The sequence below is a fragment of the Perognathus longimembris genome, chromosome 6 (assembly GCF_023159225.1).
Source record: "Perognathus longimembris pacificus isolate PPM17 chromosome 6, ASM2315922v1, whole genome shotgun sequence".
NCBI classification, from domain to species: Eukaryota; Metazoa; Chordata; class Mammalia; order Rodentia; family Heteromyidae; genus Perognathus; species Perognathus longimembris.
In genome coordinates, this window is record NC_063166.1 from 65,371,947 (window position 1) to 65,385,211 (window position 13,265).

A 13,265-nucleotide genomic window follows, 5' to 3' on the forward strand; every position below is an offset into this window, starting at 1 on the left:
TTGGAGGAACTGGCTCGAGCAAAGGCCAGGTGGCAGGAAGGGAAAATCCACAAGTGAAGGCCGAAACCAGACATCACAGCACACACAGACACAGGGCATACTACGACAGCCACGGCCACCCCCTGGAGTTGTGCAAGGAGTAGCCATGAAGCAAGAAGAGGAACTTGGGGTTGTACAGCTAGATCTGCCCTTCCCTCATCGGAGATGGGTCTTAATTTAGAACCGGATCTTCAGCTTTGCCTGATGTAAGGAAATCACACCCGGAGTTTACCAGGAAGGGCGGCTCACCAAGGACTGTACCTGGGTTATTTCTCTGGCATTCTTCTCCGGCTCATGCAACCTAAAAAGGAAAGAGATGCACAGATAAAAATAACCGGGCACTATCTCAAGTGCTCATGCAAATCGATAAGAATAACATTTAGGTTCCACTTCCTATATCAAAGGGAGGGCGGGATGAATGAATCATACACAGACCTCGGCAGCATATCGAATGTTTAGACATGAGGGCCAATCTCACAAACAAGGAATATTCAACAAGGCACTGGCTCTGTGTGTGTGTGTGTGTGTGTGTGTGTGTGTGTGTGTGTGTGTGTGTGTGTGTGTGTGTAAACCATTGTTGGCCTGAGTCTCTGAGAAAACTATTGCTCAGAGAAGGTACCCCAGGGAAGGAGTGGAGAGACAGTTGGGCCTTCTCCTACACCGCTGAGAGGCCAGCCAGGGGGGCCTTTTGGGAAACTCTTCATACTTTAACTCACAATTTGACTTTCCTGGGGGAAGGGGCCATTCCATATAGGGGGGAAAAAAGGCTCTCTGCACAAAGCAAGGGTGGGAGAGAGAAGTTAAGACCTTGTTGTCAGCTGGGACCAGTTTACAAAATTAGGATCAACCTAGAAGTTAAGATTTTTTTTTAAGTTTAGGCTTAATTAGATCATAACTTATAATCATGCCTAGTAGCTTCGCTACTCAGGAGGCTGAGACCTAGAGGATCAGGGTTGGAAGCCAGCCTGGGTAGAAAAGTTCTGAAGACTCCATCTCCAAAATCACCAGCCCCCCACCCCCCCCAAAAAAAAAGCCAGACTAGAGGTGTGGCTCAAGTGGGAGAGAATCAGCTGAGCAAACAAGGGGAAGCCTATGAACTCAAGTCCCATTACTACCCAATAAATAAATAATAAAGGGGAAAATAAATGAAACTACAAGGTATAGGAGGAGGTCTTTCTGCTTTTGTGATTAGTGTTAGGGATCAGAGCCAGGGACTCCTGCATGCTAGCCAAAGGTTCTACCACAGAGCTACACCTCCAACCCCAGCAGCTGTTCATTATAACTTACAAACGATCACATTGGGATGGTGAGGAAAAGAGCTTAAGGCTGTGGGATCATCTCTACGGTGTCAGATGCACGATGAACCCTGGGAGGGAAATGCTCACAGCAGGGATCGTTGTAGATTATTTTTCTTCCTTTTAGTTCCCTATACTTTCCAAATGTTCTCTATTATAAATATTATGTATTACTGGTGCTTTTTTTAAGTGGAGAGAGACAGAGAGAGAGAGAGAGAGAGAGAGAGAGAGAGAGAGAGAGAGATGTTCTGATTAATCACAAAAAGAAAGGCTGTTCGTGCACTTGATTCTGTAATTGGAGCCTGGGTCACGGTCAAGGTGATGAGCGAGTCAGCCACTGCTCTGGGTCAGGCAGCCGTTTGTGTAAATTCTCCAGCCAGCAACTCCAGGCACGTGAGCCTGGATAATGTCAGACATGAGCAATGGGGCTTGGCAGCAGGGTTATTAATGGAGTTGGCATGAGGGCTTGGCTCACAGGCAGTTCTGGGGCAATGCAAGCCCCACGTGGCACAGAAACAGCTCGCTAGGACCGCAGAGGAGATCAGGCAAGTCTCGTCCCACCCGGCTGGCTTGCACGCCTCTGCGGCCCCCCACTGCCTATCCCGTTCAGGCCTAACTCACCCAGTAGAATGTTGAGTAAACTCCCCCATTCAGTCAGGCCCTTCAGTCTCCCACCCTCACTTATACCTGTAACGGACCATTTCCTGAGGGCTGCTTGATGCTCCACACTTGATGCTCTCTGCCTTGGGTGACCCCACTGTTTTTGGTGAACCTTTGGGCATCCTTCTAGACTTTACTCTTATGTTGTCTCCTCCTGAGGTTTTGCTAATGGTGGGCTGGGCTGCATCTCCCTCACCGCCTCCTCCCTCCTAGCGTCGTGTCATCTCTGCATTAGGCTGCTGTCTGCCATGCTGTCTCATCACAAGAGTCAAGGCTGCCCAAATGACTTGGGATGAATGGTGGTCAGACAGCCCCAGGGCCTTTGCCTATGCAGTCCTCTTACTTTGTCATGTCCTTACTCTTCTTCCTCCTCTAAGTCCTATTTTAAACATCCCATTCTAGGGGAAACCTTCACCTAGCCCCCAAACTCCCTTCTCAAGAGATCCAATCATCTCTTTCAGAGCAATATTTCACACTGTAAACAATCATCCAGTTCCTTGAGTCTGTTTCTCCCTTGGTCATTCTACCTCAATGAATGGGACGACCAGTGCTCATCCCAGGCTCAGGTTAGACTCTGAAGTACCCCCTGGTTCTTTCCTCCTTTACAATCCAGGCCTAACCAGTCAAAAGGCTGAATGGCTACCTCTAAAATCGACACATTGGATGTAGCCATTCTGTCATGTCATTTCCCCTATCCTGGCTCCCTGGGCCACTGCGGGGGGTTGGGGGGTGGAACGGACCCATTTCCCTTTCCCTTTTGTTCAGAGGGATATCCAAACCAGGTATGGTGGTACATGTCTATAACCCTAGCACTTAGAAAGCTGAGACAGGAAGACTGTGAGTTCAAAGTCAGCCTGGGCTACCTAGTGAGGCCTGCCTTTTCAAAGGTCATGTGACGGTGTCACATGCTGTAATCTCAGCTACTTGGGACGTAAAAACAGAAGAAACATCATTTGAGGCCAGCTCAGGCAAAAATCAACAAGGCTCCATCTCAAAAACAAACTGAAAGCAAAAGGGCCAAAGATACAGCTCTAAAAAAGGAAAAAAAAATTGCATCAACAATGTCACTTTATTTCTTTGCTCAAAACACTCATGGCACGGCCCTGCACCATAGTGACAGCAAGGCTCTGCTTTCTGCCTGCCTGCTTCCCTCCCTGTCTCCCTCCCTCCTTCCCTCCGCCCCAGCAACTCTGGCCTCCTTCACGCTCAATAAACATGCCCAAGGCCTTGGGGCCTTGGCGCTGACCGCTCCCTCTGTCTGGCCTAACTCCTGCCCCAGATGGACCCACGTTGAGGCTCTTCATCCTTCAGCTGTCTTCTAAATGCCACCTCCTTGGAGAAGCCTTCCCTGCTTGCCCCTAAGTCTCACCTCTGAGCTTCACTCTGTCCCTTGGCTGCCTTTACTTCATCTATCTCCTCCGCCCCTGCAGCACAGCGGTGTCTGACGAGCCGAGAGACCTATGCCATCCATGTGCAGAGTGACAGCGAAGCCACCACGCCTGTGCTGTGTCAACACACCACCAGCACATCATAAACAGTTGTTGAATGAATAAATGAGCGCTTCTTCCAGTCGATGCCAGGGGCCAAAGGGCCAGGCTTAGCATCTTCCCTACCTCCTTCTGTCAGCCCCCAGCTCCTATCTGGCCCGGAGCTGGGCTCCATCCAAAGGAAGAAGTGAGGGAATCAGGAAAGCCCTTACAGTCTAAGAATAAACGTAGTGATCATCTGACAAGCGAACAAATGGCCGCCTGAATGAACCCCACTGCCCAATTAATGCAGCCGAGATGCTTTCTCTCCTCTGATCCAGGCAGGGTGGCGGGAGGTGCTCTGCCTGTTATTCCTAACCAGGGAGTTAGGAGAGAGCAGGGTCCCTGTAGAGCCTCTGTGCTCAAAGCAGCGGCCGAGGGGGGGGGGGTGCTCCCCAGGCAACTGCCCCCGAGAGGCAAGGTTATCCCCTAAACCAACATCCTTGAACAAGCGTCTGATCTCAGCAAGCCAGGCTGGAGCCAAGGCTGCACCCGAAACCATCACCGCTCACCAGCGACAGCTTTGGTTTAGAGAGATGAAAGAAGCGAGTGATCTCTCATGGCTCCCTGGGTAGCTCGTGCTGGAAAAATATGAAACAGCCAGAAAACAGCGGGCTCCTCCAGGGAGGCAGGAATAGGCCTCCAGGCCAGGATGGAGAGCACTGGGGTTAATGCCAGCACTTGGGGGTGTGCGGGACCCCGGCAGTGTCACATGACCGCACAGTGTCCACTGTAGGATGGGGACACTGACCGCTGTCTAGAACAGGGGCTCTGGAGCTGCGGTTTGGGACCATCTAGCACAAGGGCTCCGACTGCAGCTGGTGAAACGGCCTCCCTTCCTTGCCCAGCCCCATCCGCAGCAGTGCTGCCCCCCTACCCCCCGCAGGTCTGGAGCCACTGTCTTATGAGAAGTCAGATCACAAACGGATACACGCACAAAGGGGCAGATGGTCACAGAGGACACAGCAAGTGTTCAGTGAACAGCAGGTGAAGGCTCCTGGTCACCATCCTTAGGGACCCTCGTCCCTTTCTCCCAGAACCTCACCATGTAACTTCGATAGGTAAGATAAGTAAAAGAAGACAGGTGGGGTGGGGAGTATTCCAGGGGAGACAGGAAAGAGCTCAGAAGCTCTGCAGATCTTAACTGTAGCACTCAGCCTCTGTTTGGTTATTTGTTCATTCAACAAACCTTGTCTGAGCACCTAATGGGAACATAAGGGACATAGGGACTAAGTAGGGAACACACACAGACACCTTGCACACACTGGATGTCAGGGCCGGCCCAGAGGAGACTCCCAGGAAGTTCCTTAGCCTGGGGAAGAGGCTGTGCCCTCCATAACAAGCTCAGGAGAGTAGGAGGTGGCCACACTACCTGCCATGACACAGAACTCACAGAGTGTAGTTCCTAGAGCCATGGAGAGGCCCTCAGTAGAGCATGCAAAGGAGCACACCTTAGCAGAGACCACTCAACAAGAGCCAGGAGGAGCCAGGCACGTAATCATGCCTGTAATCTTTGGCTACTCAGGAGGCTGATATTTGAGAATCACAATTCAAAGCAGCTCAGGCAGGAAAGTCTGGGAGACTGAGAATCTTAACTCCAACTGACCACCAGAAAAACCAGAAGTGGAGCTGTGGCTCAAAGTGGTAGAGTGCTAGCCTTGAGCAGAAAAGCTCAGGGACAGAGCCTAGGCCCTGAGTTCAAGCTCCACAACTGGAAAAAAAAATGTAGGACCACATTCTTCCCATGACTCATCACCCCACTGGGGATTAAACACCCCCCCCCATACACACACACCCTCAAAAGTCCTTCTTGAAGCCACATTCCCTGGACTACTGTCTCTCATTCTATCTCAGAGCTATTCTGCAATTCTGAAATCCAGAATGCTTAACAAACAAACAAACACTGAAAGATCTGCATGGGTGGGTAAAACCTGGCTGGCCACCACAGGAGATTTGATCGTATCAGTCACTATAGTACGGAGTATGGAAGCACACACGTCCATGCAGTACATCCACGGGTGGGCGGTGGATGCTGCCTGTATACAGCTAGGCTGCGTGTGAGGCTCCTTCCTAGCAAGCCTCTTACTAAGAGGCTGCTGTATATGGGCTGCTGCTAAGAGCCCAGGACCTGCTGCTTGCCGATGTCACCTGGTGCCTTCCCTACTGCCCCCTTGCCCAGCCAGATGGGGCTCCTGTTACATCCCACACCAGAGCCTTGGCCCTCCCTGCCTGCCCTTCTGCTCCTCAGGCCAAGCTTTGTCCATAGCTTGAAGATCTGCTCACACTCCTTCTTCAGGCAGCTGCTTATTCTGCCTATGATCTCTCCCCCCACCTATGAACCTCCATCTTCACCCTATATTAGACCATCATCTAACAGAACATTCTAGTTCATTTCACATCCATGTGGGCCACGTGCCTCCCCACATCTCAGCCCCTTGAGAGCCCAGGCTCTCATTTTGGTTCACAGATCCATCCCCAGCACACAGGACAGTGACACAGAGTCGTGACTCCACGACAAATCCCTGCAAACGCGAGTCCACACACAGGTGTGCTGAGTGTCAGCACCTGAGCCCCTGGCCAGGCTGTGGACGTCAGGGGGCCTTGGATGTGACTCCATCATCCTGGCATTCTCCCAGCCACACCATCTTGGGTTGATCGGCCAACAGCCATGGAAGAAAGGAAAGAGCGGGCACCACAATCCATGCGGGACTAGACAAGGGCTGCGGCCGTGCTGTCTGGGGCAAGAAATCCACCCAGCTGGGGCTGGGAACATGGCCTAGTGGCAAGAGTGCTTGCCTCATAATCATGAAGCCCTGGGTTCGAGTCCTTAGCACCACATATATAGAAAATGGCCAGAAGTGGCGCTGTGGCTCACGTGGCAGAGGCCTTGAGCAAAAAGAAGCCAGGGACAGTGCTCAGGCCCAGGCCCAGAGTTCAAGGCCCAGGACTGGCCAAAAAAAAAAAAAAAATCCACCCAGCTGTGGCCAAAACCTGCTCATTTACAACACTAACTAGAACCCAACCCAGGGGAACTGGTTACAAAGGCCAGGTCAGAACATTGAGGCACTTGAGTGGCAGTCAAGTAACAAACTGTGGCTTCGAAGACCACCCAGAAAACTCCCTCAAAAAAGCCTTCCTCGTGATGCACTTACCTCGTGGAAGAAGTAGACCCCTTGGCTGGAATAGAGAAGAAAAGAAAATGCTAGTTATTTAGCTAGAAGCACACTTTGCTCACTTGCTCACTATCCTCTCTCTTCTAGGAAGCGGGAGGCAGTGGGGTGAGCCAGGCCCTCCCAGACTTCTGGAGATTTCCACCTTCCCCCAAAACAGCCTGCAGCTTGGGAGGGACCAGGCCAGTCCTCACCTGTGCTCAGCACATACAGGAGCAGAAACCTCTAGCAAGCCCAGGGCCCAGATAGGTTTCACAGCAGGAGACGAGGAGCAGGTGTGACCCAGGGGTAAGGCCCTTCCCCTCTCTGAGCTTGTTATAACTCCTCCATTTATTTACACATTGTACCACATGCCAGGAGAGCACTCATCTGCCTGGTGCGGAGGTTTTCAGCCTGTGATGCGGGGTATCCCACAGAGCGGCCTCCGAGGCTCCGCAGCCATCTGACTCCCATTTTACAGTAAATTTGTAATTAAAAAGCAACACGCGTGTTCCAATGTGCTGGGCGCCACACTCCAACAGGCTGCTGGAGGTTGTCCTGGTGCGGGAGCTCCATGGCCAGGGTAAGCAGGCCGGAGCCTGGCTGTGGGAGTGAGCTGGGGGAGAGGGGGTGGTGGTGGAAAGGCCGTCTCTCAGCACCCCACATCCAAATCCAGGCCCGTGAGTCCAAATACGGGGGGGGGGGGGGGGGCTCATCATCTCAAGTGCAGGGATGGAATGCGGGCGGTCCTGACGCTGATGTCTCCCCAGACCCAATGTGGTCGAGTGTAAGGGTTGAAATGAGGGGGATGCGGGGAGAACCCCTCCAGGACCCAGGGGTCTCACCACGACTCATGACTTTGAATCCTAGCTTCAACTACCAGGTGAGGCCCTGGCAGGTTTTAGGTTGTTCCCAGGCCTCGGTCTCCTCGTGTATAAATTGGGTCAGTAAATCCTTCCCCTTTCTTAGGAAGGACAGAACTTGGGGTTGGGGGCAGAGGAGAAAGAGGGGTGCAGAAACAACGGGTGACATGCACAACCAGGCTCAGCCAGGGCCTGCATGCGTGACCGCTCAGGCAGCCTTGTTCACTCTGCAAGCTGGGGCTCATGCTGGGGAAGGGGTGTCGCGACCAGCATTTTTAATAGGAGAAAAAAAAAAACAACAGGATATGTCCAAAAACGAAAATACCAGTTTCAATTTTATATAAAGGGTTGTGTTGGGTTGAGATGTGAAATGTTATTTCTATGGCTTGTGGTTTAAAAAAAAAAGGTCTTGGAAATATCAGCTTAAAATTGCCTCCTCCGAGCATGAAGAAGAAAACGTGCAGACCGAGGCTCTGGAGTGCGTCACTATTCCGTGACCGTGAACTTGAGCTTCAGAAATACCCTCCAAGGGCTGGGAATATGGCCTAGTGGTAGAGTGCTTGCCTTGCATACATGAAGCCCTGGGTTTGATTCCTCAGCGCCACATATACAGAAAAAAGCCGGAAGTGGCGCTGTGGCTCAAGTGGCAGAGTGCTAACTTTGAGCAAAAAGAAGCCAGGGACAGTGCTCAGGCCCTGAGTTCAAGCCCCAGGACTAGCAAAAAGAAAAAGAAAAAAGAAAATATCCTCCAAGACAGGCAAGGTTGTACCCATCTTACAGACAAGGAAGTGGAGGTGCATGAGGAGGAACTGACGGTGCTGAATATGTGCCAAGGATCTGGAGGAAGAGGTGCTGACTGCAGGAGCCTGTGCTGCATGCCGTTTCCTCCCTAACCTCACATCCTCCATCCATCCCATCAGCCCAGCCTTGGAGGCAGCTGCAAGTATTCAGGCCACCCTCCTGCCTGGCAAGCACTGTGCACAGCTAGGTAAAAGGAAAGCAGAGCTCCAGGCAGCTCCTGGAAAAGACTGTTCTCTCTGATTCTCTTCTTGCCTCCCCACTCCAACACGGTGAGGCTACCACGCCAATCCCAGTCACCAGTGCTCAGAGTGCCCAGTCCACACACACCATCTAGGAAGGGCAGACTGGCACAAACTCCCAGGAAGGAAGAAGGGACTCCACCTACCTTTCTTCTGTTTGATTCTGAGGAGGTAGAGGGCGGCCATCAGCAAGACCACCAGCAGAGCACACACCACGCCCACCACGATGAAGATATTCCAGCTAGTCTTGCCATCTGAAGATCACACAGAAGAGAAGCTTCATCCGTACAGATTAAAAATGTGGGGAAAAAGCAAAGAGCCTTCTGCCCTTTCTCACTACACAGGCATTGCTGGGGTCTCCTGAGACATCAGGACTCACACTTGGACTCCTCAGGGACCTGCACACATCACCTACACTAGGTCATCCATTAGGGGTACAGGTGCCATGCCTAGGGAGTCGTCAGGGGAAGCATTGCTAATGGAAGCCCCTGGAGGAAGACCCAACTTCCTCTCCTGGGTTGCAGAGATCTGTCCCCCCACCCCTACCTCACCCATGCTGGGAAGTCACACCAGGAGCCCAGATCCCCTGGAAACTCTGAATCATCCAGTGGCCGTCCTTGGCCTGGGGTGGAGGGGAGGGGGAGGGGCTCTGAAGAGCACCCAGGGCTGGCCACCCACATGTGCCCTGGGCCTGGACCATAGCCAGCCTTAGAGCACTGAGTCAGGTCACCAGAGACAGAGACAACAGCTGGGGTCCGGGGGGGGGGCAGGTGGGCACAGGGCTCACACAGAAGGTTCTAGACTAAAACATAACAGGAAGTCAGTAGGGCTGTGTACCATGGAAACACAGGTTTCCATCAACACCCTAACACATTTGTTTCATGGGCTCCACAAGTCGGCTGAACCCTCCTCCTGGCTTCCTCCAATAATCAGTAATCATCAATAACCAATAATCATCTCCACCTGAGTGGAAAGTTCTGGGAATCCTCTAAGAAACCAGCTGCCGGGGCTGGGGATATGGCCTAGTGGCAAGAGTGCCTGCCTCAGATACACGAGGCCCTAGGTTTGATTCCCCAGCACCACATATACAGAAAACGGCCAGAAGCGGCGCTGTGGCTCAAGTGGCAGAGTGCTAGCCTTGAACAAAAAGAAGCCAGGGACAGTGCTCAGGCCCTGAGTCCAAGGCCCAGGACTGGCCAAAAAAAAAAAAAAAGAAACCAGCTGCCCACTGACTCCTGCACCCTCTAGATACACTGAAAGGCCTACTGTGCACCCTGAAACTCAATGAGCAAAGGGAGGCTCAGAGGGCACCGATTGACCCAAGGTCACACAGCAGGTCAGTGACAGAATCATGGTGGAAATCCACATGTCCCTCACCCAGGGCAGTGTGTGCTATGAAAGTCGGGTGCTGGCAACATCAAGGGGCAACTGACATGACCCGGAGGACACTGTGTGGGGCTACACCAAGGATGGGTGAAGACATGGTTCCAATCCATTCAAAGGCTTTGCTATGGACAACTCGTCAGCCATGATGGTGATGGGTGCCAGAACATTCCACTGAAAAGCCACCAAGCTGTAGTGAATTTCAAGAATGACAAGATGGGGACCAACAAGCCTTGAAAAGGGGGCTGAGGAAATGCCACCCCAATGCCCTAGGACTGACACACTATGACCTTCATCCAAAACCACCATACAATATGACCTTCATCCGAAACCACCATGCCTTTGGCCTACAAATGCACCTCCAGAAATGGTCTCCAAGGGGACCATCACACACAGGGCAGAGCGCATGCAAAGACAGCCACCGAACCACTGAGTGGCTGGCCCACTCCCGAGGGCAGAGGAGACTGAGTGAGGGCTGCGCAAGAGAGCCATGCAGAATGGAAGCAGTAACTGCAGGTGAAGGAGGCACGAAGATCCCCCTCCCACTCTTCGCTCTCCTTCAATATCTGTAAAGCTCCCTGGAGCCCTGCACCAAGCTCCTCCCAGTGCCTCACAGGGTGCGAGCTGACTTGTAAACTCTACATTCTAGACTTCTAGATGCATCTGCAATCAGCACTCTACACTACTTTGGACATTTAAACGTGTTAAAGGGAAATAAATCTAGTCACACATTCCAGGATCGGGGCGGGGCCTCTGTGGCGGAGCACTCACTAGGGGTGGTGTCGGCGCCCTGCTCCTTCTGCTGGGCAGAGACCTCCAGGGTGAGGTTGGCAGTGATGGCGGGCTGGCCCTCGTGCTCCGCCTGGCAGGTGAGCGCCACGCTCTCCCTGTGCGCAGAGGTGTTCACCAGCAGCCAGCTCGTGTGGTTGAAGGTCCTATCCTTGTTCTCGGTGCGGGCCCAGCCCGTTTCGACCCGTGACACGTTTCCATTCTCCATCCAGCTCAGCCGCAGGCTCGAGGGGTAGAAGTTGGATGCCAGGCAGGTGACGTTCACCTGGTTTCCTGCCATGGTGGGCTGCTGGCTGACCTCCAGGGTGGGCGGCACTGAAACAGCACAGGCAGAGCCTCTGACCTTGTGTCTCAGAGACCCCGGAGGAGGGGCTGGAGCACTGAGCCCCAACACCAGGGCATGGGAATCACACGGGACAGTGCTGGGCACATGGTAGGGTTCCAACACTGAGGGTATGCACGTGAACATAATCACTAAGCACAGAACCTGCACAGTAGACCCACAGTACTCATGGCTGTTGTTAAACGAATACATGGAACCAACACATGCAGCCCTGGCCTGCAGATGGACGCAGTGATGGCAGCAAAACAAATGAGACCTGCAGCACGAGGGGGCTGGGCGTGCACACGGTGAGTACTTGTGCTGCCACACGTACAGGAAATGCAGCCTCCAGCACAGGGCTGGGCACCGGGTCCCAGGCCCTTCAGACTGCAGAGCTAAAGCCCCGGGGAGAGACAGGCTTGGTGGGCAGGCGGGGGCTTGGGCTGGGACTTGGGGTCATCTACCTCGGATGGCGTCAGACAAGTTGGCAGTCCCACGAAGAGGGCCCCCGGGCAAGGTGACATGGGCCACCTCGCAGATGACCTGAGAGCGGACGTCCCCGGGGGCCAGTTGCACCCTGGCTGTGCTGGAAACGTTGTAGGAGACGCTCTCTCCCTTGGGGTCCAGGCTGGTGTGGGAGTCAGAGAGCTGGTTCCCATTTTTGAACCATCTCAGGGTGATGTTCCGGGGGGAGAAGCCGTGGGACTTGCAGGTGAAATTCACTGTCTGCCCAGGTATGGCCCTGGCCACAGGGCCCGCAACCACGGGAGCAGAAGGTCTGGCTACAAAGGAGGATTTACAGAGAGATGTGATTGCAGGATGGGCCCTTCCGAGCAGGAGAGACGCCGTGAGCAACCTTTCCCACACACTACTGTTATTACTACTACTGTACACCATTATCATTACTACTACTACTGTTCTGAAAACTGAACCCAGGGCCTCATGCAAGCTAAGCACATGCTCTACCTACATCCTCAGCCACAGATAGAGCATTATTTATTAAACCTCCTAATAAAGCCAGGCGGGCAATATCCTTAATTTCCTATTACAGAGTAGAATACAGAAGCTGCAGGAGGTCAGTGAGTCAGTAAGAAAAGCAAGTGCAGGTAGACTCCAGGCTTGAGGTCAAAGTCCTATCTGCTCTAGAGGAACAACCAATCCGGGTACAAGAAGGAAATGACTGATCTGCCTCATGCTGTAGGCAGACTGCCTGCCCAGGGGTGCTATGTATTTCGTACTACAGCTGTGAAATGAGGCAAAGGCTACCTGCCCGCCTGCCCACTCACCTGCCTGCCTGCCTGCCCACCTGCACGCCTGCCCACCTTCCCTCCTTCCTTCCTTCCCTCCTTCTTTCCTCATTTCTTCCTTCCCAGGCTGTCATGAAGATACAATGAGGGATGAGGCCCTGGGAGCTTTTGTATCACACCCAGGAGATGCTTATCGAACACCAGCACGCACATGCATGCACACACCTGCTCTTAACCAGAGCTTCCCTGCAGAGATGTGTAACTGCCTCCAGAATCTTCCTTCTTTCCACAAACACACCAGAAGTTCTGAGCTGTGCCCAGCCATGAATTTGGAAGGGAGAGGCTACAGGTGTTTTACTGAATTTGGGGGCTTCTCTCGGTCGGTGTGAGGCTGGAAACACAGATGACTGGGTACTGAGAAAACCAACGGTGGTAAAGTTCTTGATCCCTAAGTCATCACAAGACACCAAGACCCAGGCCCCGGGGCAGGCGACATACACTCCTGCTTCTGAATCAGAGGAGTGAGGGCAGCTTGCTGGGTGAGCATGTCCTCATGGTGTCTCCAAATGGCTAATTATTACTCTGAACCTTTGATAACAGCTGCCAGGCAGTGAATACCAGACATATTTCTATTTGTTAATATTTAATTGTCTCCCTAGAAGCCATCAAAAACTTGGAGGGTGCAAGGAGGAGGCTGATACTTGAGGAAATCAGGCCACCAAGATACCGGCTACCCACAAGATCCTGGGAGGATGAGGAGTTGCAAAAGTTGTCCTTGCAATTGTACAACTACAGACAGAAAGCCTATTTTTTAAATTATAGGTGAACCTGTGTAGACTTATTTCTTGTTATGATTCCCTACACGATATGGTATATATAAACTATTTACTAGGTACTGGCACTGTAACTAGTAACTGGCTGTTACTACTCTAGGGAGAGTTTAAGGCACAGG

At 52.5% G+C, this 13,265-nt stretch overlaps 1 protein-coding gene across 2 annotated transcripts in view; it reads right to left on the reverse strand.

The window, feature by feature from the left end:
• LOC125353330 (tyrosine-protein phosphatase non-receptor type substrate 1-like) overlaps window positions 1–13,265 on the reverse strand; it is a 38,796-nt gene that overhangs the window by 4,328 nt on the left and 21,203 nt on the right. Inside the window, exons 4-8 of one of the 2 annotated variants that reach the window (XM_048348929.1) lie at window positions 11,531–11,848; window positions 10,727–11,059; window positions 8,719–8,826; window positions 6,673–6,697; window positions 289–340 (exon numbers count right to left, since the gene is read on the reverse strand). In XM_048348929.1, coding sequence (XP_048204886.1) covers window positions 289–340; window positions 6,673–6,697; window positions 8,719–8,826; window positions 10,727–11,059; window positions 11,531–11,848 — 836 coding nt within the window. The remainder of the gene's footprint in view (window positions 1–288; window positions 341–6,672; window positions 6,698–8,718; window positions 8,827–10,726; window positions 11,060–11,530; window positions 11,849–13,265) is intronic. The other variant, XM_048348930.1, reaches the window with a different exon arrangement.